We start from the raw sequence: 26,535 nt of genomic DNA, 5'->3' as shown, positions 1-26,535 counted from the left end.
CTTTTGTGTATTTCACCATCTGTACTGGCTACATCAGTCACTCTGGGCTACAAATGTCCTCCAGATTTGTGATAGTACTGCTTAAGAGCAAACCAACCCACTCCCTAGGAACCAGTCACTTCCAAGTGAGTCACAAGGGAATATTTATTTTAGGTGCCAATCTAACCTAACTGAGATCTTGTTAAAATAAATGGTATTTTTGCCAATATAATATTAAAGTCAGTATAAGACATCTGCAATATTTGACAGTTACACAGAGGAATACTAAGACACCGTGTTAATATTAAAAAGAAACTGTGCAGCTTGCTATGCCTGGAAACATCTGAAGCCAAAATCTGGGCCTCCAATAAGCCATTTGACTAGCTAAAAGTGGAATAAGAAAATTATCTAACTAAAGGTTGGCAGCACTTCTGAAAAAAAAAGGACAACAGGTCTTATTTTGGAAAGCCCATGCGCTCCTAACTGCAAGCTGCCGATAGAGGCATGGGCTGGACCGGCGGGGCTTGTCGGGCCTGCATTTGCAGCCCGACGAGGTTCCTGCGCCTGCTTCCCCCGAGGATTTTCCCCGGCAGTGCTCAGCCTGCAGCCGCAGGCGGGATGAGCCTAATCCCTTACTGCCGCCTTCATTTCGGAGTGAATGCGGCTGCTGCACTTCTAGGGAGAGGCGGGAACACATGCTCGCTCCTCCCGGCGCGGCCAAACTAGGGGAAAAAAACCTCCGAAAAACTAAAAACGCCAGAAGCAGATTCTGGGCCAGTTTGGCTCCGATCCGAGCTGGGCCCCGCGCTGCTCCAGGCCGAGTGCGAACGGCGCGGAGCGAGGAGCGGAGCCCTCGGCCCCAACGGACGAGTCGCACGTAGGCTGGAGCCTCTGACATAACAGCGCGGGGGGCGGCGGGAGATTTATTCTGGGGGGGGAAGCATCGTTTTCCCCTCAGCGCTGACGTAACGGCGAGTTGCGGCAGCGCCTCCTCGTGCCACGGTCGCCGCTGCCGCCGCGCAGCTCGGGCGGGAGCAGCGACCCGCCCGGCTGGGGAGACGGGCTCGGGCGCCCCCCCTACAGCTGCCCGGCCGGGCCCCTCCCCCCGGCCCCCACTTCCGCCTACGCGCCAGCTCCGCTCCGCTCCGCGCCGGCCGCTCGCAGGGCGCATGCCCGGGTTATGCAACAGCGCCGCACGCCAGGCCGCCCGGGCCCGCCGCCCCAGTGCCGCAGCCGCAGGGCAGGGCAGGGCAGCGGGGCCGCACAGGCGGCCGGGGTGGGTCGGGCAGCCGCGGGCGGCCGGCCGGGCAGGCGGGCGGCCGGGCCGAGGCGCGTGTGCGCGGGCCTCTGTGAGTGGCAGCGGCGGCGGCCGCCAAGTCCCGCCTGTTCCGCTCGCGCGGCTGCTGCAGGCGGCGGCGGCGGCGGGTTGGCTTCCTGCGCGCTCTGCCGCTCCCCCTCCCCCCGGCAGTAGGAGCCGCAGCGGCAGCACAGCCCGGATCCCCGAGCCATGGCTCTGTGAGAGCAGCACATGGCGGCCGCAGCAGCCATGAGCCCCCCACTCATCCACACGACTCCCCCCTGAACAGCCGCCGCCGCCCGCCCGCCCGCGCTCCCAGCCGGCTCCACCGCTCCCCCGCAACCACCGCCTCGCCGGCCGGCCCCGAAGCCCGCCGCCCGCCTCCCTCCCTCCCGCCGCCTCGGGCCGCCGCCCGCCTCGCCTCGCCTCGCCATGGGAGTGCAGGGCTTCCAGGACTACATCGAGAAGCACTGCCCCAGCGCCGTGGTGCCCGTGGAGCTGCAGAAGCTGGCCCGGGGCAGCCTGGTGGGGGGGGGCCGCCAGAGGCCCCCCCAGACTCCCCTGCGCCTCCTCATCGACGCCGACAACTGCCTGCACCGGCTGTACGGCGGCTTCTACACGGACTGGGTGAGCGGCGGGCAGTGGAACCACATGCTGGGCTACCTGGCGGCGCTGGCCAAGGCCTGCTTCAACGGCAACATCGAGCTCTTCGTCTTCTTCAACGGTGCGCTGGAGAAGGCCCGGCTGCACGAGTGGGTGAAGCGCCAGGGCAACGAGCGCCAGACAGCGCAGCAGATCGTCAGCCACGTCCAGAACAAGGGCACGCCGCCGCCCAAGGTCTGGTTCCTGCCGCCTGTCTGCATGGCGCACTGCATCCGCCTGGCCCTCATCCGCTTCCACATCAAGGTGAGCGGCCCGGCCCGGCCCGGCTCCCGCCCCGCGCCCCGCGGCGCCCCCTGCCGCCGCGCGCCCCTGTCCCGCCCGCCCGCGCCCCCGTGGCGGCCCGGCGCCCGCCACTAGGGGCACGGCTCTAAGATGGCAGCGAGCGGGGCTGCCCTCCCGGTAATGTCGGGCCGGGGGGAGCCCGCATCCGCAAAATGTCGCCGAGCCCGGGCGGGCGGGCAGGAGCAGAGCGGCCTGGCAGAGGCCTCGCCGCCGCGGCCAAAGTTTGTGCCGCCCGTGGCCCCGCCTGCCCAGGCCGGGCGAGAAGCGGCAGGGCGCCCTTCGCGGCGGCGGGGAGGGTTTAGCGGGCACCCCGATGGCCTCAATCTCCGCCGGGATTTTCTATTTATACCGAGCTGTCAGGCCGTGGCGGGGCTGCAGCAGCCCCAGCCCCTCCCCGGCCCGACCTGTCGGCGTGGATTAGGGCCGGGCACGGCGCTCGTAGCGCGGCCCGGGGAAAACTTCTCCCGGCCGAGAAAACTCAGCGCCTCCTTTCCCTCGTCCGCCTCTTCCCTCTCCTCGCTTCTCTCCATTTGTCTCTCCCCCATCACGTCTTCAGCAGCGACTTCCATCCACCTCCCTCCTTTCGCGCCGAGTTTCTGCCTCTTCCGTTTTCTTTCCTCCCCTCCCGGCTCCCTGTCCCCTTGCCTGGAGCCCGGAGCATCCGCCCTGGGCCCTGGCTGCCTCACGCACGTGGCTGCTCACTGCTGTGGAGGGCCTCCAGATGCTGAGGAGTTAGTTGCTCCTCTCTTCCACTTCTGTAGTTTCAACCTCAAAAGTTGGACTCCCAGCGCTAGGATAGACCCTCTGCCTCCATGATCTCTGTGCTTTGTTCCATTAATTTATGTGACCTATACTTGTTTCCCAGAGGTCTCTTGACTGAGATACCAGGTTAACTAGTAACTCTACAGGTAACAATATACTTCCACTTCTGTATCTGCCAATGCAAATGAAGACCTACATTGTTTGCCAGCATTTAAACTGGCTTTACAATCCAGGGATTAAAAAGACTTCAGTTAAATGAGTGTCTCCCTCAGAGGTCAGCAACAGGTTCCAGGTGGAGGCAGACTCCAGATTGAATTGAGGTGCTGCCTTAAGGGAGGAGGGGAGTGCAGAGGTTCTGATTCTACAATAAAATGCTCAAAATAACTATGTCAGATATAAAGAATTAAAAAAGAAAACAAAACACCTCCTTCTCCTGGAAAAAAAAGTCAACTTTCATAGAGAGTGAAAGGTAGCATGACACTTATTCATCTACATAACTATCATAGTCTTGTCCTAACTATCTCCCCCTCTTTTTTGTAAACCAAAGACTACTTAACAGATGTGTCTGAGCCATTTTACTTTAACATGTTTTTATTTTAAGGAAAAGGCTCAACTTGCTGGTATGTCTGCTATAGTCTCTTTCTCCCAGTATTGAAAAGATGGCTCTGAGGGCCATAAAACATTTTACATTTAACAGACCACTTGGTAATCTCTTTCTATATTGCTGATTTGAAAAGGAAGTAAAACAAAAAAAGTGATATAATGTGCATACTTTTCTGTACTGTAAAAATAATTCTTTAACAAAAAATGTGTAATTCCAGGGGCTGTTTCCTTAAACTCCTAAGGAAAACGGGTGCAGCAGTTGAGCACATACTCACTAGTTGCAAGTGTTGTTGCCTGTTACTTCTGCTGCGTAGTAAATATTACCTGACCTTCAGAGTCATGCAGTGCTTGGTAACTGGAGCTTAATATTATCAGGCTTTTATACTGTCCTTTTGGCAGATTATACCACAATGCTGAAACTGGACCAAAGGAGAACGTTGAGGATGGGGTGCATTTCTGTGAAGATTGCATTTTTTGAAAAAAGTGTCTAAAAGATGAATTTGAGGTTAAGGGTTTTTTTTTGCTGTTCAGCAGAAGGGGGGAAACAACCATGTTAACTAATTTTTGGAGTTGTGTGTGGCCCAATGAGACCTGAGTTTTTACAGGGGAAAATGATCTATTTTGTTTGCCAGGCCCACATTAGAAGTCATCCTGCATTCAGGAGGCAGCTGTAGTTCAGCCTACAGTGATAGTGGAAGTCCCACCCCTCGCTCCTGTTGTAACTGATGAGAAATTTTATAAGTCCGTGGGATTGATGTAGCTAGAAAATGATTGGCTAACAGGAATGACAGACACCGTGTGCTACTACTGTTGACAAGTTAGTGTGAATAATCATTCTGTTCCTGCATGTATGTTTAAATGTTTTGTGCGACAGCCTAAGGCTAGTAAGAAGTGAAACTGCACCCTTCTTGTGCAAGTTAATCAGATGTGACATGCATCTAGAATAAACTAGAAATCTGTCAAGCCTAGAAGCCCTTTTTTTTTTTTTTTTACAGCAGTTGGATACTTAATCTGAAACGCTCAGCCCTGATTTATTTAAAGTTAAAAGATGGTATGTCTACTTCTGTACTAAGGGTAGCTTATTCTGTTTTCCTCTTATTCAGTATCTGGCCAGAATGATGGAGTTTGTTGGCTGGAGAGGAGGAGGGGGGGAGCAGTGTTGGTTTTGAGTGGTAGATGCCTGTGCTTACATGATTATTCCAAGTCGGAAAGTGTGAGTGTATTCAGTGCAATAATACTAGCTTCTTTTTGCAGTGAGAAGAACATTTTTATTCCTAAATAAAAAGTCGTTACAGATTACTTAGTAGAAGAATTAAGTCTGAAATTCTGGCTATAGCATCATTTTAATTTCGTCTTCCCTTTGATTGAGATTTGCTAAGTCTTTGTGTACTTCTTGGTAAAATTTTTAATACATACTTTTCTTTAATGTTATATGAAATTGGATAATCAGCAGATTAAGGGTGTTGGATATTTTTGCATCGTAGTCGCAGAGTTCTCAAGATTTCTCTCATATTTTTCTGAGACCCTCAACAAAAATGAAACCAAGTGTTGGTCATATTTATGAATATTTGGCTTTTTTGCTGAGATTATTTTCTGGAGACAGATTTTTTTCTGAATTTGATTTAAAGTGCCAAAGAACTTTTGAAGGTACTCAACAGTAATCTTTCTTTTTTGTCCCTCTATCTCGATCAACATTCAGATTGCTGATTTAGATTTATATCATATTGGCTGTTTGAAACTAGTAAGAATTTTTGCATAGCCCCAGTGGATAATCAGGTTTTACAGTAAACTCTAGTTAATTTGCCACTCCAAGAAATGTGTAAATAACGCTGGAATGTACAGAAATGACCATTTATCAATAGCTGATAATGGAGCTACAGGTGGGGATTTGGAAACGTGATGAATTAAGCCCTAGTAGTGAGTTATCCCATAGGCAAATTGAACAGATTTTGCTCTACAGCAGCCTTGGATATGTGGGGGAGGGTGGGCCAGAATATCCTATATATATATATATATGTATATATAGATCTATAAAATGAGATATATATATATGAGATGACATATATTTTTAAGATCATTTACTTTTTAGTAATGTCTTCTATGTTTTCTACTCTCAGAGAAGTTACTTTTTTGCCTTTTTGTTGTTTTCTTTATATAAAGTAGATCTGCTCTTCATAGTTTCAATTTGGAGTTCTTGAGTATATTTTTCTCCTTCAAACCTTATCCAAATCCACTTCATATTCTCCCTCCCACATACTTTCTAGCAATGTTCCCAGTGGGCAAGAGCAAATGGAACTTGCATGTCTAATTTTATTTGCATATGTATAAAGCAATAAAACTTTGTGGTGGAATGGATTTTTTTTTCTTCAGTGAGAGAGCTATTTCTGAGAAAAATGGTACCCAGTTCTTAGAATGAACTCATTTTTACAAATATTACTGGAAACATTTATGACTTTGGACTTCTGTAACCCTACAAATGATCCATTTGCTTTTAATCTATTGTGCTAACTAGGGGAGTAAAGTCACTGCTTTCCAACAAAAGCAATTATAAAACATTTCTGTTTAGTGCAATTTATCTTGTAACCAACCGGTTTCTTTCAGGGAATATTAAATATTCTGCAGTTCCTGAGTTTTGTTTTGATCTGCTATTTATTGTCCCTTTGACAAAAATAGTGCAATTCCGGAAACAGAAATTTTTAATGCCAAGTATGTTTGTTAAATATAAATGCTTGCACAAAGCTTGATCCTAGTATTATTAGTGCTTTGGCAGATTCTCATATTCTTTTCTGTATGTCGCATAGTAAATCTGAATTATTTTCTTCCTATACGGCATCATTAATGTGTCTGTACATGATGTGATTTAAGGCCAAAATGTTTGGGTTTTTTAACATTTAAAATTGCAGTTCCAAACTTCTGGCGTTGCCTTTTTCAGATTATTTATGTTAATCCAAGCGTTTTACTTTGGAATAATAAGTATCTCTTAGTTATGAATTCATAAGAGTTCCAAAAGCAATCATTCAAGCAGTTATACTTATTTCTATTAGTCTCCTGTCCTTTTGGATTTCAGTGAAGTTGCAGGTTAGGTGTACCTTGATGATTTTTGGTAATCCGAGAACAGTCACGTATATTTAAACACAGTGGTTTTGTAGTACAAAAGTGTGATACATGCACATAGGATTGTGCTAATACTTCATTTTGATTCTGTAGAATTTTTGAAGCAAGAACTGCCAGTGACCATCCTAAAATAAACCATATCCAAACATGTAAAACATCTTTTTGTTACTTTCATGCTGCATGCATTTGTGATAACTTGATACCTGCCCCGAAGATTTCAGTCTATCGCACACAAACAGAACTATAGTGAATATCACACCAAGTGGTGTTATAACTATTTGGTTATGTGTACAATTATTGTGGAATTGTTCCAAAGGTAATGCCTTATTTGGAGGAGGAAGGGACTGTATTTAGAAACTTATCATGCGCCTTAAATGCAGATTGTCAATGGTAATCCTGATCACAGGGTACAGTTAAAAGGCATTAAATGTTTAATCAATAAATACGCATAATTTCCCTCATACTAGATAAAAAATTAAGACATTTTTACTTGTTCTAGTAAGCTTTAAACTGATTGTGAAAATGGGTTGCTGAGTAAAGTACTGACCATAGAACAACTCAAGCCTTGATTTTTTTTTTTTTTTTTTTTTTTTTTGAGTCTGTTCTTAATGGTAGTGTTGGAGTGATTTAGGTATGATGGTCCAGGAATTATGCAAGAGGCAAGGTTTGTTGTGGATGATATCTTTTATTGGAGCAACTAATGAGGTAGGGATAGTCTAGAAAAGATTTTGAATGTTGGTGACCCGAAGAAGAATGAATGTATAGCATTTGGAAGCTTAAGAATCTATCCAACTATGCAGTTTGTCCAGTAAAAGATACCATTCTCAACAATCCTTGCTTCCATTATTGAAGTGTTTATAGAATGCTGTTCTGTTTATAGGTCCCACTAAAAATCAACCAAAGATCAATATAATGTCTGTAAGACATACTCAGAAAAAGGAATAATATTCACAGAAAAGGGCCATTTTAACAACTCCCTGAATTTACTGTCAGAATAAAGCAACTTTCTTAGTAAGTAGTGGAGTAAATATTAGCTTAAACAGCCCTGAGTTGATTACACAGTTGTATAATACACACTTAAACTCTACAAAGCTTTGGCCCTAGCAGAAATACTATTTTATGACCATGTCGAAGTTTCTAGTTATATTAAAAGAGTGTGATAAAAGAAACTTCTATTTATGTCTTTTGCTTATCCTTTTTTGTTTGGTATGGTGTCCTGCTACCTTTTGTCTTTAAAATCAGAAACTTGTTGAGGGTTGGCTGTTCCAGTCTTTGGGGGTTTCCAAATAATTGACTAAAGATTTGTTCGGTAGGTAACAGGTATTGGTAAAGAAGTGCATTTTTCAGAAATGTACTACTGATTTGTATTTTTATTAAAAATTGTACTGCGGTTTTAGCTTGTGTAATTTTTGGAGTTGTTGATGATAAGTTTAGGTTTTCAGAAGGGTGGACTGCAGGATGGTTGGATACTTATTTGATTTTTTTTTAAATATTTTTTTTACAGAAGTCCCTCCTTTTCTGGTCTGATAATTCACTGATTGGCAGGGTCAGGCACTGGTCTCTTTTTGAATTAGCTGAGACCTCTGTAACTATACCCTCCTTGGGAACCTATTTCTTCCAGCCATTTCAGTGGCTAGAAAAGTGTATACTTTAGACTCTTCAGTGGATTTACTGACACTTACTGGTGAAGTAGTTCCATATGAGAAATTTTCTTAAACCTAGTTCGATATTACTGAGCTACCATAAAGTAGTATCACTTCAGTCTGTATACCTTAGTCTTTTCACATCACGCTACTTATTTTGTTGTATGAGACATATTGTTAGAAAGTGTTACTAAGATCCTTGTTTATTTGAAATATACTACAAATGTTGAGGTTCTTCAAGTATAATTATGGATGTTAATGTATGATAGTAAACAGAAAAAAAGATTGTTGCAATTTAACAGTCCCTCTAATTACTCTTTCTCTTATATAGGTTGCACAGAGCATTGAAGATCACCATCAAGAAGTAATTGCCTTCTGCAGAGAAAAAGGTTTCCATGGTTTGGTTGCATATGACTCCGATTATGCATTGTGCAACATCCCTTACTATTTCAGTGCCCATGCCCTAAAACTGAGCCGTAATGGGAAAAGTCTCACAACAAGCCAATATCTGATGCATGAAGTTGCCAAGCAACTGGACCTGAATCCAAATCGCTTTCCTATTTTTGCTGCTCTTTTAGGTAAGTGGAGTAATTCAAGAAGTCTTGCATTACATGACTAGCAAGACTTGCAACTTAAATTGCTTTAACAATAAATTATTGTTTTTAAACATATAATTTTAGCCAAGTGGAAGGACTCAGGCAAAACTTCTCCATTGCACCACCCATTCTCCTACCCTTTGTGTCTGAGCTGTTTTAAGTCTGTCGTTCTATGCTGTAGTGGTGTTAGGATTCTCTGGACACTACACATTTATGAGGGCAGCCAACTTTTGAGTCTGCAGAAATGTCTTGTGAACATCTGTGAAGGTCATTTCAAAGAAGCATTTGAAATAACTTCAGAGTTTGTGAAGAGAAACAGTTTTTGGGCAGTGTTAATTGGTAAAAATTTAAGCTCTACTTTGATCTTATTAATCTTAAATTTTGACTTAGGCATATGTACTTGTCTACTCTTTCTGCTGTGTGTTATGCTAAAAAACAAAACCAACCCCCCTGCCATTATGTAGTGTATTTTTAACTTGATCACTTCTCCCCCTCTTTGGTGTAGTAGCATAAAAGTGTTGTACAACTGTAAATTTCTAGAACTACAGTTGCCTGGGCTCATGTCTCCATCCAGTGAGATGAAGCTCAACAGCCATTTTATTACAGAACAATGTAAGACCAGAACTGAAGAATAATATATTTGAGTGAAACTGCTGGGAAAGTATGGGTAGATAGTGTTTGGCTATAAGACTGCTGTTTGACTTTTGCCTGATGAAATAATGACTCTTAATTAATTGTTGGTCCCATTTCCTATGGTACTGAGGTTTTCTATGAGAGCCTTCAAAATAATAAGACTTATGTAGATTAGTACACTTTCTTTAAAAAAAAAAAAAAATTAAAAAAAACAAAACAAAAAACCCTCCCAAAAATACTGACTACGTATTTTTTTGATCATGATATGTTGGATAGAATGCCAAACTAGGTTGGGAGACCTGTGTTTTATTCCCATGTCTCCCACTGACTTGCTACATTACTTTGGGCAAGTCATATGCTCCATAAAATGAGAATAATTTTAAAGTGTTTTGAAACCTGCAAATAAAAAGTTCCATATATTGCTCCTTCTGTATGCCAGTGTTTCTGTCAACTTACTGACTTTAACAAAATCCAAGTATGTATTTTCCCTAGCAAGAAGAGAGAGAACCATGTATAGGGTAATTAAAAAAGAAACTGCAATGCGTCTACAATAAGGAGGCAATATTTCTGATCCTGCCAGTCCACATTTTCTTTCCATGTTGAAATAGTTGCAGACTTGGGTAATGGTGGCAGTGAAAAATGACTATTTACGATTTGGAATTGAAACACAAATTTTGAGTTAACTGTGTGGCTTTGAGATTAAGGGACTTGTAGTATTGGTGGGTCTTGCAATGCATTTTTATTAAAGTTGTGGAACGCATAATTATTACAATTTGTGGTAATTCTCCTAACCAGTAGTGTACAAAATGATGAATTATACACAAATAGCATTTTCTTTATCTACCATAGAATTATAGCTATCTGTGTTGTTCAGGATTCATCAGTTCAATCTTGAGAAATGAGACTCATGCAATATTTTTCCAAAGCACTGATAAACAGCTAGTCATGCTTGAAGTTTTATGTTGGTGGTGATTGATAATCTACCTCAGTTGGCCCCCGCCAGGCAAATATACCTTAATTTGTATTAAACAGGTAAAGGCAAGTCTTATTTTTATGTTTAAAGGTGCTGATATTGTGCTTTGAATTGCCTGAAAGCTGATTTATATTGCACTGAAAATTTTTTGTAAACCTATAAACAGTGTTTCCTCAAAGGATCAGAAGTTGGTTGTTTTTGCATCTTCTCAAGTTGGTTCAAACCTTGTGTACATATCAAACCAGCAGCATAGTTGGTTTTACGATTTTTGGAGGGTGACAGATGGAACAGTAGGAAAGGTTCTTTAGGAACTCTGCATATTTATGGAAAATAGACTTAAAAGGTACATTTATTCAGGCATATCAATGCTGTGCTGTATGTTTAATGTTATAATGCATGTTGCTGAATTTAGGCGGTATGGTGGTACAAACTTTATAAAACTGTATTTGGGATTAAAGTATTGCCAAGGTCTTCAAGAATAACTATCAGCTCAAAATTCTCAGAAGAGAGAGAGAGAGTAATATTTCAGTAATTCTAATCAAAATTTAAAATGTACACGCCCAGTGTTTCTGTAACCTGGAATATGTGTTAAAGCAGTTCAGCTCATAGAATCCAAGTTAAGCTGTCTTGGCTTGCTTGGCTCCACAAGCCTCAAATTACGTTCCTTTAGGTCCCTATAGTATTCTGTGAACCTTATTGATAAGTGAAGATAACCATCATGGGTGAGGATTACAAAGAGCTTGTCTACATGGAGAAATTGGCTGGCATAGTTAGAGGGAAATATTTACTTTGTTATGGCTGTGTAATTCATCCTTATGGGCATTTTCTGAAATGAGTGACTTTATTCTAGAACAAGTCTAAATAGGTTGCTGTCTTAATAATTTTTATGGTATTTCCAGGGGGGAGTCATTCTTATTTCAAAAAGGAGTGCCTATATGGGGAGTGATACTCACATAACAGTAATTGAATAATCATTCTGCCTTGGCTATATGGAACAGTCTTCTTGGATGGATTCGTTTCTATTTCTCTTTTGGATTTTAGTTCCAGAGGTTAACTTCACGAAAGGTTAACCTTTTGGGCTGAAATTTTTCTAGAACTGATGTTTCATTTTCTGGGTGTCATTCTTCATATTTGAGGGGAAGAAAGCTTTGCTATTTAGTGCAAGTGAAATGAAGACTTTTTTAAAGTTTATTATTAATGCGTTTTGGACTAAGGAACTGAAACTTGGCAGTGAAATAGTCTTAGCATTTGAGTATTTCAGTTAATTTATAATGTTAGTCATTTTGCAAGTTTGAGCATTTAAAAATCACATTCTGAAGATGGTGGGTGTAGGTTACAAGTCTTTCCCTCTCTCTCCCACAGTGCTCTGTAACTAGAGAAGAAAGTCTTTGTACTGTGCAGGTATAACTTAGTAGTGTAGTATAGGAAGGAGTGCCCCACCCAGTGAGCAGTTAAGATGGTGCCAAAACACCCTATTTCAGTGTTTCCCAAACTTTTGATATGTAATATGAACTTTTTTTTCCTGAATTAAAATTAGTGGCATACTTTGCTCTTGTACCTGAAAAGGGTTGTATAATATATACACACAATATATATTATAATTCCTCCTGCTCCCCTCCCCCCCAAAATTCTATTCTCCTCCCAGAAGAAGTCATACTAGTGCTGAGATATACTGTTAAAAATGACAGCAGAAAAAAACCTGCCCTGCTTTTCCCACTATCTCCCCTCCTGACTCCTGGACTGTACCTGAGGGGGCAAGGGCAGCCCTTGTGGTGGGGCTGCTCCTGCAGGTCTCTCACTCCTGCCAGAGCCAGGCTGCAAAGTGCAGCTTTGTGTCTTTCCATTAACAGTAAAATGTGCTACTGCAGTGGTGGCAGCAGTCTTCAGAAGAGCAGCTGGGGCAGGTGCAGAGTGCCAGACAGGGGAGGAGAGCATTTACCTCCTCACAGAGGGGGATGTTATCTACTCCCATGTCGCACTACCCCATTTGGGAATCACTGCCCTTTTCTGACTAGAGTGGGTACTTAATGTTTCCCAGCCAAACTCTTCTTTTCTTTGGTTGAACTCTTCATTAAGTATTGACTTGAAAACATTTGTGTGAATCTTGGCTAATGGAAAGCTAAGCATGTTTTGATGTAGGGGGTTCAATAATCTTTTTATGCGGATGTTGCTTCAATTTGCATATACTTTTTCTTTAAAAAAAACAGATGATATGTAGGCAATACAAAAAGGAGTTGTGCAATTAAAAGGAGTTGGGAAAGTTTAGTGCTAAGGTTGCTTGTTCAATGTTAATCTCTTCCCTCTCATGACTATACTATATAAGAGGTACTTGTTTTGTTTGAGATGTAGCGTGCACTTATTTGTGCTCTTTTGCAGAATTTTTGAAGGAGATACACTTCATATATATATATATATATATATATACACACATACACGTACTTCTTAATATTTAGTCTACTTAACGGTACACAGAACAGGCTGCTGTACTTATGTGTCTTTTAGTTTCTGAAGAATTATGAAGTAATCAGACTCAGGGTGGGTTTGAATTAAATCAAATAGCCTCGATTTAATCACCTTTTTCTACAAAAAGTGCATTTTTGTTGTTTGATGTAACCTTCAGTAAAATATTCCCAAACAGGGTCTCTTTTATGGCCTTGCAAGCCTGCTACCATGATAGGTTTTCCCTTCAACCATACCATTCCCTCGCTAGATCTCAGATCAATGGAGAGGCTACACACAGGCACTTACCACTCAAGACTTCTAGAATAGTCTGCTGAGAATGTTTCTCTTTTGTTTCTACTGCCCTTCCCTCCTTGCATTTATCTCTAGGCTCCTCCTCCTTGCCCAGGTCTACTTCACCCCCAACAATCCTCTGTTCATTTAACATTTTGAAACTTTGCACTTTTAGAGAGAGGTAAGGGTTTGACTCTGTGTACACAAACTTGCAGAGAGACAATAGGGCTGATGGGTAATCAGGTCTGTTCTCTCTCATCTCCATATACTGTTGTTAACAAGGATGTTATTTCTGGAGAGACAAATCTACAGTTTGAGAACTGAAACTAAGTGTCACAGAGATACTTCTAGAGTAGACTGAGCGCTAAGACCCATTGGGTAGAGTGGTTTTCTTTAATATTTAGTAATCTATCGAGGAGCCTCTGGGAACCCCATAAGATTGGACCCCTAATATAGTCCATGGCCTGTTGTTACTTATTTATAAAACTTTTCTAAAAAGGGTACATGAATATATTGTCTCAAATAAGTTATAATCCCTATTCCATGATGATATCTTTGAGCTCTAACCCATCTTAAAATAAAACTATATATAGGTTTGTTTGTTTTTTTTAAAAAAAGCATCGTAACAAAAATAAAAAATCAATAAAAATCTGATTGATTGATTTAAAATCATTCATTTTATCTACTCTGATCAGACCGTTACAAATATAGACAGAGGCTTAACTGGGGAGATGCATTAAGATTACACAAGAGTTGGTTTTGTGACCTAGAGGCTGAAAGCCTAAATATTTTACAACCAAATCTTAGTTTTTATAGGTGTTGATGGAACTTGTTCAGGAAAGTTTCTGACTTCCTTGGGTTCGGTGAATTTTTCAGCCTTAGTAGAGGACAATGGAGTGTTATCTTACATGGCCTCCAATGATGCAGCAGTTGGTAGTGCTGTTCTACAGTTGGTATGTGAAAAGCATTTGAATGCCTCCATGAAATATATTTATAATCTTCCAGTTAATTGCTGCATGTTCTCAGGAAAAATATAATAATTTATTCTCTGTGGCAGTTGCAGAAGGAGGTAAAGGATTGAATGGGCATGGAGATAAAGTTCTATTTTTTAAAATTTCCATTCATGTATGGATTGTGGACTATTGGTTGGTTGTTTTTATACTAACCATTGCCCAAAAAGCATCTGCTGCTGAACTGGCAAGGGGTGACTGATAGGAAGGTGCTGAATTTTCTTCTTATTTTTGCATGGTGAATAGCATTAAAAGTCAGCTAAACTATACTACATTTCTAATTTTCCTTGTAAATAATTGCTAAGACAGCCACAGCAATAATATGTGGTGTATGTGAAAATATTGTTCAGGAAGATGGGTTTGTGGAAAGTTTGAAAAATCCTGCTTTTTAAATAGGCACTGAAAACTTAGATTGCTGTCACTTTTCAGAAACAACCCTGCCCCCCAAATATTAAATTTTCTGTGAAAAAGGGTAAAGATTTTATCTAGCTGTTTTGAAAATCTAGTTTCAGATATGCTGTGTTCTCTTGCTGGTTTTATTAGTGATTTTTTTTTTCTTTCTTCCCCTCTTTGAAAATCTCCTCCTGTTTTTTCAATCCCTTCTCAGATTGTAATGTTACTGTGCTTTGGAAAAAAATCGTAAATGACTTTCCACTTTGCTAAAATCATTTAAGGGTAATAATGATCAAGTAGTTAATCTGCTAGTGCCGTTCATTCCTCAGTTAACAAACTGACTCGAAGTTGTATTCAGTATAAGTAATTAGTAGAACCATGCAACTTGATAACCTGTTTTAAAAGTGTTCATATTAAACTGAAAAAATGTGTAAGGATGACTGGAACATGGAATTTCTAGGGGAAAAATATAGAGAAACAGTAGCTTTAGCTTGGAATTCAACTTTCTGTTAAGTAGGATTTTATGCTAAACCCTTCTTTAACCCAACATTGCCACATTAAGCCAGTTTGTCTTTATACCTCTCATGCATAATGTTCTTTCTAGGGTAAATCTTTTTTAATGGTTTCAAGGCTTAGTGGAATAGGCCAGTTGGGAAACCACATACACGATTTAAAAATGAGTGTTCATTATTTATTTCAAAAGTTTTTTTTTTCCTTATTTTTCTGCATCCTTGTCTCAAAAGCCTGACTGCTTCAATTATATTTTGTTCCATTGGCTTCCACCATTAGCCCATGGGGCCCAACCATTTTGGCAGGTGTGCCACAAATTAGCACTGTACAATCTTCAAATGCCATTTTGGTCCCTTTACCTTGCCTGATCTTCTGCTGCTTCTTTCTGGTCCAAACCCAGTCTGTTGCCTGTTCCCTCCATGGTCTGCCACATGTCATACACGGGCTATCCATGCCACTTGTTGGTCACCCTTGATGTAATCCAACCTACTGCACAGTTGGGATCATCCATGTCTAAATAATGCCAAACAAGTATTTATTTAAACCCCCTCCTGCCCCCCATAGGAAAAAAAATCAGAATATAATTATTTGAAGTAAAACTTAGCTATTCAAATATATATACTTTGGAAAGTTAAGAACTAAGGTTGGGCTTTAAAAGTGTGGAAGTGCATTAAATTTATGCTGTTAATAGGATTTACAGTCTTTTGAACACTTTTATAAGTGCAGTATTCTAATTTTTTTTACTGAAGTCATTGATAAGAATTTACAAACTTAATTCCTCCACTTCCTTGGGTAAACACCTTGATTAGGATTTGACTGTAAATTTGTGTTGCTGCTTATAGAATCAGTGTGCAAAAAAGTGACTTTTTTTTTAAGGTGTACTTTTAAAAAAAAGTTCTGAATATTATATTCTAGGTAATCACATTCTACCTGATGAAGATTTGGCTTCCTTTCATTGGAGTTTACTTGGTCCAGAACATCCACTAGCCTCACTTAAGGTACCAACTTAATCTAATTATTAGCAATTAAACTAATAATTCATTGTAGCATAAACCGTAGTTGTACTTAACAGCACTAGATTAACGCTTAAGGTGCTTTGTCACATATGACACTGAACATCGGGTGTCTTTCAGCTACATGAAAACTGCACAAATAGTTATTAAGGCACACCTTAGTTTATGATGTAACTTTTCATGGTGTTATTTTTTCCTAGGAAAAAGAATTGGTTGTTGTTAATGCATGAAAACTTGTTCCTAGTAAAAGAGTAAGAGAAAACAGTAAGGACAAGTCGGCGTGTATCAAGACTGGTGCAAGTACATGTAGTCCCTATGCAATTAATCATTTGTGACTTGAAATGATGGTGTCAGTAAACAAGAGAATGGAATACATAGGAGAGCAGTATAATTTATACTGATATGGCCTTCAATGAATGTGCGAAGTATGTAGCTTCCATAGTAAAAGAGTTTATTTTATGTCACGAAGTTGCCTCTGTACTGCTGTGCATTCTTCTTCTGTCTCTTCTGTAAAATACACTTACTTCGTGTAATTGAACATTACATGGATATGAATTATTGTTCTTTATTGATCCCATGGATTTTTTACTTTGTCATTTACATGGCTGCTAAAATTAGTTCCTTATCTGTAATAATGTATATTCATAATTCTGAATTTTTTAAAACCTGAAGATAGAGTGGGGTGCTAAAAGATGTGAGACTGCTCCTTGAAGCCTCTCAACAATACCATGCCCATGTGAGGAGACTAAAGTGTAACTTAATGGCTGAAGAGGATTTTATCTCCTAAATTCTCTGCCTTTTATTTCTTCCATTAATAAAACAGGCACAATTAATTCCTCTGCTTCTCACATGGTTCCAGTTAGGACAGATCTTCAGCTGATCTAACTTGGTTTTCTGGTGATGTCTGTGGGATAATGGTCCTTTATGTCTGTGAGATAATGGCCACCTGAGAATCTGCACCTAGTTTTGAAAAAAGCTTTCCATGCCTAAACGGTACTGAGGAGGTGTAGATAATTATTTCATTCATGTTGGTATCAAGCACTATAAAAGGGCAAGAGAGAGTTGTGTGGATAATTGCTGGCCAAACTGAAAAATCACAGTCCTTTACCAAGATCATCAAAATATTTGTTTTTTCCAGTGAAATGAAAAATCTGGAAAACTTTCATACATCTGTTGCATCCCTTTTAAAGGCATATATGGTTTCTCTCCATTGTTTTCCCATTAAGTGGCTTGGCCTGTGAGTAGCATTTCAGGTGTTAGTGACCAACTAAACTCTTATTCTACTGGTTCCCCTTTTTATGTTGAAAGTTAGAAGTGGTCAATAAGCCAAAAGCCACTTAGAAAGAGTAACTGAACTACTACAAGGATAGGATGATGAACGGGGTCTTTAAAATTACCACTTTCCACTTCCCTTAAACTTGACATCAAGCTATTCAGCTTTCTGACTTACATGTTAAGTTGTGCTGCTGCAAACTGTAGGTGAGCAGCAAAGCCAGACCTATTCTTTGGGTGAACCTGATGTCTTTTATTAGACCAACTTAAATAGTTGGGGGAAAAAAAAATGGAAAATTTATTTTTAGCAAGGTTTCGGGTTTAAAAACCCTTCGGCAAGCTTAGGAAGTCTCTGCAGTTGGTGTGTGCTCTTCCTGGATGGCATGAATAGTAAAGAAGCCAGAGGCTGGGCTGGCATGCATGTGAGACAGGCAGTCCGTGAAGATGTAAACTGAGGAGTCAGTGGGTGAGACAGGCTGGGGGGAGGGAGGGGAATGAATGTAGCAGTTGAATAGCGGAGAGGTACCTGGGGAGTTGGATGTCAGGCAGGTTTTGTGTCATAAATCCAATGTCTGTATTTAGTTCATGATTTTTTTTTTTTAGGTTAATGACGTGAAGTTCATAGGCTCGTCTCTGAGAAGTGTTTGGTAAATTTCCTTTGAGTATTAGAACAGAGATTGGGGAGAGAGAGAGGTTTTCTTCAAGTTTCTCGTGGATTTTGTAAGTTTCTCCTAGATACAAAACATCATGGACTAATCCTCAAAGGGTTTTATGAGCCACTGGAAGAAGAATTCCTCAAGGGCTGCACCATCAAACCCTTGCTATACTTGAGATGTATCGATGACGTCTTCATCGTTTTGACTGAAAACCTGCAGTCACTGATTGAGTTCCATCAGAAATTCAACAATCATCATCCCTCCTTCCAACTATCTCTTGAATACTCCAGCACCAACATCTCCTGTTTAGACATGATGATCACTATCCAGAATGGTAAAATACAGACCACGTTATACAAGAAACCCACAGACCAACATACATATGTGCATAGAATGAGTGATTGCCCTAAGCATACCAAGAAAGTTGTGATATACAGCCAAGCCCTAGGATACCACCAAATTTACGCTAAGGAGAGTACCTGGGATTACCACCTCACTAGTCTTAAAAGGGCTTTCACCCAACAAGGACACTCCTCCAGAGAGATGAATTGCTGCAGTACAGAAGAAAATCCCCCACGAATCGCACACCACTGGTTGATTATGACATATCACCCCTCAAATCCATGTGGAAAGTCCTCAAACAATTGCAACCCATACTAGGAAGAGGACCCTACTCTTAAAGAGATCTTCCCAGAACCACCCATTTTAGCCTTCAACGAAGCACCAAACCTTGCTAACCTCCTCATCAGAAACAAACTTCTTCAGGCCCAGAACACACCAAAGGGATCCAGACCATGCCATGACAAGAAATGCAAACCCAATTACCTGTGAGGGCACATTTCTCACAAGAAAACTACTCTCTCTCTCTCCAATCTCTGTGTTCTAATCCTCCAAGGAAACTTACAAAACACTTCTCAGAGGCAAACCTATGAACTTCACTTCATCAGCCTCCTGGATACAAAAAGTCACGGGCTAAATATAGACATTGGATTTATGACATATTATATAACCTGCCTGACATCTGACTTTCCAGGTACCTCTCCACTATTGAACTGCTACATTCATCCCCCTTTTCTCCCCCTCCCCCCCTCAGTTTACATCTTATCTTCACTGACTGCCTATCTTGTACGCATACCAGCCCAGCCTCTGGCTTCTTTACTTTTCATTCCATCCAGGAAGAGCACATACCAACTGCAGAGACTTCCTCAGCCTGATGAAGGTTTTTTAAACCTGAAAGCTTGCTAAAAAAAATTTTCCAACGAACAATTTTTATGTTGGTCTAATAAAAGATATCAGATTCACCCAAAGAACCTTGGCTGCCTAAATAAAAGCAAGTACAATTTTTGCTTTCTTGTGCTGCATTGTACACAAGCGGTAGAGAAATCTGTAAAGGAGTAAGAATGTGTTTGTCTATACTCATGGACCCATGTGCACACACATTAGATTATTAAATTAATCTATATTTAACTTTAAATTAGTAAATATTTTTATTTGATAAATTTGTGTGTTTAATTTAATGCACCCTAAACATTTTCATTTTGAGATCCTAGATGCCCACCATTAAGAACTTTTGTTTGCATGTGTAATATAACCCAAAGATTGAAATATTGCTTGGACAACATGGCAACAGCCATATCTAATAAGGAACTTGTAACATTTGTAGGAAATTACTTGGCATTATGAAAATAAAATATTTTAAAATTCATTTTGCCTTGTTAGCTTTTACATTAAGGTTTTTTAATTTTTATTTATTTATTTATTTATTTGCTTTTCAGCTTATACAGTTGTTTCTAGACTAAAATGAATTTTTTTTCTTGACTTGCACTTTTCTGTGCATCAGATATTGCCCCTTTGAGTTGTTTTTATTTGCTTTTTGGCATAGTTTCATAAATTATTTCATTGTAAATCTGGCTATAGTGACTTTTTGGTTGACTCTAGATATGGAGAAAACAAAACCATGCCATGTAAATCTTTGAGGTGCTGTAAGACTGTTAGATAGTATTGTCTTCTTAAAGGTGTTGGTAACTTTCAGTTCTGATTTGATTGGAGTTGGAGCACCTCAGAGTTCTGGGAGCTTTGACCTCTCAGTTTAGCAGGAAAAGGAGGACCTGGTAACTTAGTGTTCAGGTATTGTTTTTCTGTGGTATTCTCTCTCTTCTTGTCTTTGTACGTAAGCGGAGTAGTGATTTACATTAAAGGAAAGAGTTTGCTTTCAACCAACTATGGATTGGGGAAGAAAAAAGTGCTTGTCCTATCAAATAAATGCTACTTCTATTGTTCTTGTGTGCTGGAGTATTAGTGGGGGGAGGGGGAGGAAAACGAAAGCAACTTTCCTACAGATACATAAAAAGTTAAGAAGCTGTAGCTGCTCAATTTGAAGATTCCTGCAAAACAGTGGGAATGGAAAGGGAAACTAAACCCACTCTAATTTAGTAAAATTCTTAGGAAAGAATTATTTATTTCTTGTTGCTTGGGTGTTAAAACTTCTTGGAGTAAAATGCTGAAGATTTCTTTTCTGACTGCATTCAGTGGCTACAGAGGGACAAAAAGCTTTGCCTATCAGAGGGAGGGGCTGTCTTACCACTTTAGGAAAGATTTACAGTGCTATGGCCAATGTTAAATTAAGTTGCCTGTACTGCTGTTGCTACAATAGGAGACAAAAAGTACTGTAAATGCTGTAACCTGATTTAGGCCAGGGTGTTGACTATTTCTGTTTTTAAATTACCTGAACAATAATTGTTGGCAGGTCAAGTAAATAATAATAATGATCAGCATGAATGAGAGAAAGTATCCTATTCATTGATCAAGAGAAAAGGTCCTTAGAATGACCATCTGGAACAAGGAGTTTATTGAAAATGGAGCAGAACTCAACAAGAAAGAGTTGATCCACAATGCCTTTCTTAAAAAAAATGAATCATGCTTTGATGTGTATATGTATTTTTTAACTTTATTTAGCTTGTCCTGGGTACAGCTGTCATTTTTAATGGATCTATCTGGGAAAGAAAAGAAAAAGGTCAAGACAGTGTAAGGTCAAGAGCAGAGTCCTGGGACCAGTCATGCAAACTGAGAACTGGTAACAAACAGACAGTCCCCAAACCAAATCTGGTGCACAGAGATGCTTCATTGAGTCTGTCTGGCTACCTGTGGGCCAGAGAATTTGGGGATATGGTTAACAGGGACTGTGCCTGCCACAGAATATGTGGCTTCATGGTACATGATTGTTGGTGGCAGGTGGGTGGGCACAGGCTGTGCTAATGCAGCCCTGCCTGCCTTGCAGTTGCTTGGCCTGTGCCCACTTGACTGGTATTAAACTAAAGTTTTATTCTAACACTATTGAGAGAGAGAGAGAACCTTGAACACTTGCCAGGACACTGGAACTAGAAAAGAACTTGGGTTTAGGATCAATTTATTTTCTAGTTCCAGTGTCTTGGCAAGTGTTTGAGGTCCTTTCTCTCATTAATGTTAAAATAAAACTCAAGTTTAACATCTTTCTTACGTAGCAACAAAAACAAAACCTTACCATTGCTTTTGTGGATTTTTATAGTTTACAGATGCTAGGTAGAAATTTAAATTTTGTTCTAGGATGGCAGTTTCCATGTTACAGTTTTTCAGGTGTGAAGTTCCTCCCCTTCCCCATAGTGGAGGAGGTAGTGTCATCCACTTATAGCAAATATTATAGTGCTCTTTTTTGGATAAAATGTATCCTGATGATGCTTAGGCTGTCAAAAACTGATGATAAGGCTTTTAACAAAAAAGTTTTTTAGAGCTGCAGGACTTGTCATGGGAAAGTCTTACATTTTGTCAAATAGCTGTACAAAATGGCTATTTTATCTTTTCAAAGTGCATCAGTGGGGCATTTTCCTTTTGTCTGCCCATCAGCTTTCATAAAATGTGCATACATATCTTATTTTCAACTGGAAAGGAAACCCTGCAATTTCAGGATAATGCCAAACACTAGCCCAGTAGATATAAGGTGAGATTCCTTCCAATTATTTTGCTTTTGAAACCTTTTTCCATATTTTCACTTCCCTGAAAGACCTTTGCAGAAAAGAGGAAATTACTGATTTTTAATCAATGGCTGATTTTTCATCGATGGTTTTCTAAGGAGTAAAATACGAGTCTGTTTTAAAATTATTTGAGTATCTTTACCTTTTTTTTAGTGTTAAACTTCTTTAAGTTGTTTTCATTTATTGCCATTTATTAAAGATTTTGATGTTTCCATGTTAAAATGTACTACTTATAGCTCAAGTATTATAGTTTATAATCCAAAGAGTTGGGGAGAGGAGGTGGGGGGAATAGCTTAATTAGATGGTGGTGGAAAAACTACTAAATAAGCATAACTTTTTATCTGGTAATCCAGAGCAGGTGTGGGTATGTGAGACTGAGTGGGCAGGCCAAATGTGAATTTAGGATGCTGTATTACTTGTTTGTTAAAGGCTCACATGGAATACAATGTAGTTATTAAAGATAGGGCATGTCTGCACGTGCAGTTAATGCAGGGAAATAGCTCAAGGTGCTCCAGAGTTTAGAGTTTTTTGCTCCCGGGTGTGCTGTTTGCACATGCGCCAAGACCACAGCATTCCAAGCTGGTTCAGAGCATTCTGAGCTGGTTCAACTGGCGGGAGACTGTAGGGGTCAGCCTGCTAGCCCAGGGATGTTCTGTGCAGCTCACTGTGCTGTTGAGGGGCTGGCTAGGGCATGAGGATGCTTTATTGCAGGCCTAGTGGGCAGGTAGCCCCCCTCACTGCAGCGCCATCATGCCTCAGTCAGCCATGTCAGCGTCAACATGTGTGGTGCTGCAGAGTTAATATGTTTATTCCTGCCTTATAGCATCGCATGTGTAAATGTGAGATGTTTAATGTGGTGCTGTGTAGGCCGCTCTGCAGTCAATGTCTCCTGTAGACATACCCACAGACTATTATAAGAAGCTTGATTTACTCTTAAGTCTATGAAATGTAGGTTTGATGATCTTTGGTATATCTGTATAGTACAGTGTAATGCTATGCTAAGATGCATCCTGCCAGACTTGTCCCCACTGCCTGTTAAACAAGAAGTGTTATAGCTGAGCCCATTTGCCCATGTAGCATCCTGGCGCTTAAGCAAAAAAAAAAGGCCTGCACTCACTGGATGCTGCACTGGCTGTTGGGCTTCTGGGGGCTTGTGGCAGAGCCGTTTCATGCAGGGCAGGGCAGTGGGGATCGACACCCCCGCTCCCCAACCTGGCAGGAGCTGGTGAGTGCGGTACTTTTTATTTATTTATTTATTTTAAAGTGCCGGGCACTGGGGCCGGGCGGGGCAGCCATTGATGGGGCTCAGAGAGCAGGTGGGGGATGGGACCTGTTCAATTTGGAGATTTGGCCAATTAGGCTGCAGCCAAATATCCTAATCAGATTAGGCCAAATCAATTCGGGACAGTGATTCAAATCACTGTCCCCCAAATCAGCCAAACCCGAAGCGAATGCTAGCCGCTTCACACAGGCCTACTGTACTGCATCATGACTACACTGCTTCCAGTTTGGGACCAAATGCTCACAAGGCTATTGTGGTGCGACTCAGCCTGGCTTTGCCTTGAGCTGTACAGAATAGTCAGTTAACGTGCATTGCATTTTTAGAGTTAGAAATTAAGGAAAGAACCATAAAAATCAAAATTTAACTACACCATTTTTTGACACACAGCTCCTATGTTCTGTAAGCCAAGACAATGCTTGCTGCTTAGTCAAATATTCCATAACAGCAGGGCAGAGGAGAACATAATTTATCAAAGGTACATTGCACATTTGAAGTCAAGAGTTTCCACACATTTTGATATTTGCACAACAGTAAATACCAGCAGGGTGAATACACCTAAGCACTGGTTATCCTGTTTTGAACTGTCATTTAGTGTTTCCTTTCTTAAAGTAGATGTAAAAGCACAGTGGAGTATTACTTCAAGGGAAAGACAATCACTAAAGAATACAATAATGTAAGGATTTTACACGAAATGTGGAGAGTAGTCGAAGGGCTGGCCAGTCACTAGGTTTTCTGAAATCTTGGATCACTTATCTGCATTCACTGTCAAGACTAGAAACTTGCTGCATACAAAACGCCACCGAACAGAGTACAGAGATCTTGGATAGTAACCTAAGGGAGTTCTTTCTTGCCTGGAGGTACCTAGAAAGAGACTGTTTCTTTAAAAAGGAAAAAAATACATAACAGTAAGGAAAAACTGGAATTTACAACGGTTTGAATGACTTGCAGAGTGGTTAATTCTGTGGTTGTAATTGTAAATCCAAATAAGTTACAAAGCTATGCATGTGACCTTGTAAGGATAGATCCATATTTTGAAAGATGCACAAGCGTACCTTCCAGAAAGCTTTGTATCTTTGGGCTCTCACAGATTCATTCTTTAGGTACAGGACTTCTGAAGAAGGCAAAGCTTATGTATTCCCTCAGTTCTTTTCATTTCCTCGAAATCCAACGTGGTTCCTGAAAAAAGCAAAATTTATCAGAGAACCTTATTTTGGACTTAAAGGCAACTGAAAGTTCTACATTTTACTAATCAGCAACCCCTTTTCATAAATATTGTTGAAACAGATCCTCTGTCCTGGGAAATCAACCAGTATGAAATCTACTTTTTAAAGGAGTAGGTTTGAGGAGAACATTAAGGCCTTAATTCAGCAAAGTGAATTAGTAACTGCCTAATTTCCATTAACTTCAGAGACTACAAAGGACTAGAATATGGCCATAATCTACCACAGCATGTTAACATGGTTGTAATTTGTGTTGATTTTGTACACAGTGGGTGCATCTACACAAGATGCTTAATGCACAGTAGCTTAATAACAGTGCTCAGTCACATGTCACAGCACAAACTGCTAATACGCTACTGTGCAGTATTGGGCTACTGCGTAGTAGTGTCACTAAAAAGATGTTCATTGGTGCTACTGAACAGTAACTCTAGTTACCATGTGTTTATTTAGTACTTGATTATACAAGTACTAAAATAAATGTGCAGTAACTACTGCACATTAGTACCAAGATGCAGTAGGGTCACATGACCAGTTAACCCAGGTGACTGATCTGTTAGGCTTTATTATCGTGCCTTGCCACCAAATTTAAAGCTTGTTTACACTAACTAAATTAGCACCCCTGAGCTAATGCAGACACATTATATCAGTACCAATGTAACTTACACTGGTGTAACTTTTACTGCTCTATGGACATGTCTACATGTAATGCTTCCAAACAGAAGTACTAAAGCACAGTGCAGTAACATCACTGTAAGGCAATGTGTAAACACACCCATTATGTCATAACTTCACACTGGATTGTGGTGTGTAGCTTTACATTGCATTTCTTCGCTCACTGTAAAGGTGGTTTATAACAATTTAGCAGTGTTTGTTTGTCTGCAGTGTTTGTTATCTACATTTTTAATCTAGTCAGAAATCATTTTGTTCAAGACTGCATTTTCTTCTCTTAGGACAAGCTGTGTTCTTGTGATAAATATACATTGTTTTTAGGCAATATAGGTTTAAGACAGCTATACAAACGTAATCAAAACTTGTAATTGGTCAGGATAATTTTATCTATACCAATTTCTCTCAAGTGCAAAATACTAAGCATAAAGAAAAGGCTAGGCAGGCAGTAATTATGGTTTAATAAATTATGGTGGTTTAAAGTTGGGTAATGCACAGTAGATGCTAACTGTTATGTCTTATACTGGGGGCATCAAACATTTTGGTTCATAGGTGAGCTCTGGACTATGAGGCTTCCTGCAGCGCATTAACCACCCTAGGCGCTGGTGGTGCTGACAGTTGGTTTGGCATGGGGATTAATGCCACTGCTGCTCACCCCACTGCTGGAGGTAGGTCCTCCAACCCACCCCTGGGTCTGGGTTACAGTCTGAGTTTGACCACCTGCTCTCTCCATCCTTATACATTGCCCTAAATTTCTGTGATTCAGTATGCACTCTTTAGGTAAAATGTACTATTTTCTCTCTCTCTCTTCCCATGAAATTTGGGACAGATGAAGTGCTGAATTCAAGCTATTAGAATAAAATAAACAAGATGTCCAATTTAGGGGATTAGCTTAGTTGGTTCCATAAAAGGTAAGTATTGTGGTTGGTTCACAAGTCTTGTTTGGGTTGTGATTTTTGGATTGAGAGAGGAATCCCGTTGGAAAGCTGTGGGTAATTCATGTAACTTTTTGAATTATGCCTCTGTTGGGGTTCAGACTTTTAAAGGTTTTTATTTTGACTGTCAAGGACTATCTTCTGTCTTGGTTGTGCCACCAAATTACATTTTTAGGTGTCTAGTTCTTAGGTTTTTGAACTGCTTTCCCTTTCTTATCCAGTAGATGGTATCAGTGTGCTACAAATGCTGTTTAATACATTTTGTTTTCCTTGTCATGGTTCACTCGTATTCC

The 26,535-nt window shown here is 40.6% G+C and overlaps 1 protein-coding gene across 3 annotated transcripts in view; it reads left to right on the top strand.

The window, feature by feature from the left end:
* The first annotated feature begins 1,561 nt into the window (after nt 1–1,561).
* Nucleotides 1,562–26,535, top strand: part of FAM120A (family with sequence similarity 120 member A) — a 76,915-nt gene continuing 51,941 nt past the window's right edge. For all 3 annotated transcript variants that reach the window (XM_090021075.1, XM_090021074.1, XM_090021076.1), the window contains exons 1-3: nt 1,562–2,182; nt 8,675–8,921; nt 16,107–16,189. In XM_090021075.1, the coding sequence (XP_089877201.1) occupies nt 1,709–2,182; nt 8,675–8,921; nt 16,107–16,189 (804 nt within the window). In that variant the 5' untranslated portion in view covers nt 1,562–1,708. The remainder of the gene's footprint in view (nt 2,183–8,674; nt 8,922–16,106; nt 16,190–26,535) is intronic.

This window comes from Crocodylus siamensis, chromosome 11 (assembly GCF_052110815.1).
Source record: "Crocodylus siamensis isolate JL-2025a chromosome 11, ASM5211081v1, whole genome shotgun sequence".
NCBI classification, from domain to species: domain Eukaryota; kingdom Metazoa; phylum Chordata; order Crocodylia; family Crocodylidae; genus Crocodylus; species Crocodylus siamensis.
The sequence above is the reverse complement of the archived record's forward strand: the minus strand, read 5'-3'. Positions and strand labels throughout refer to the sequence as shown.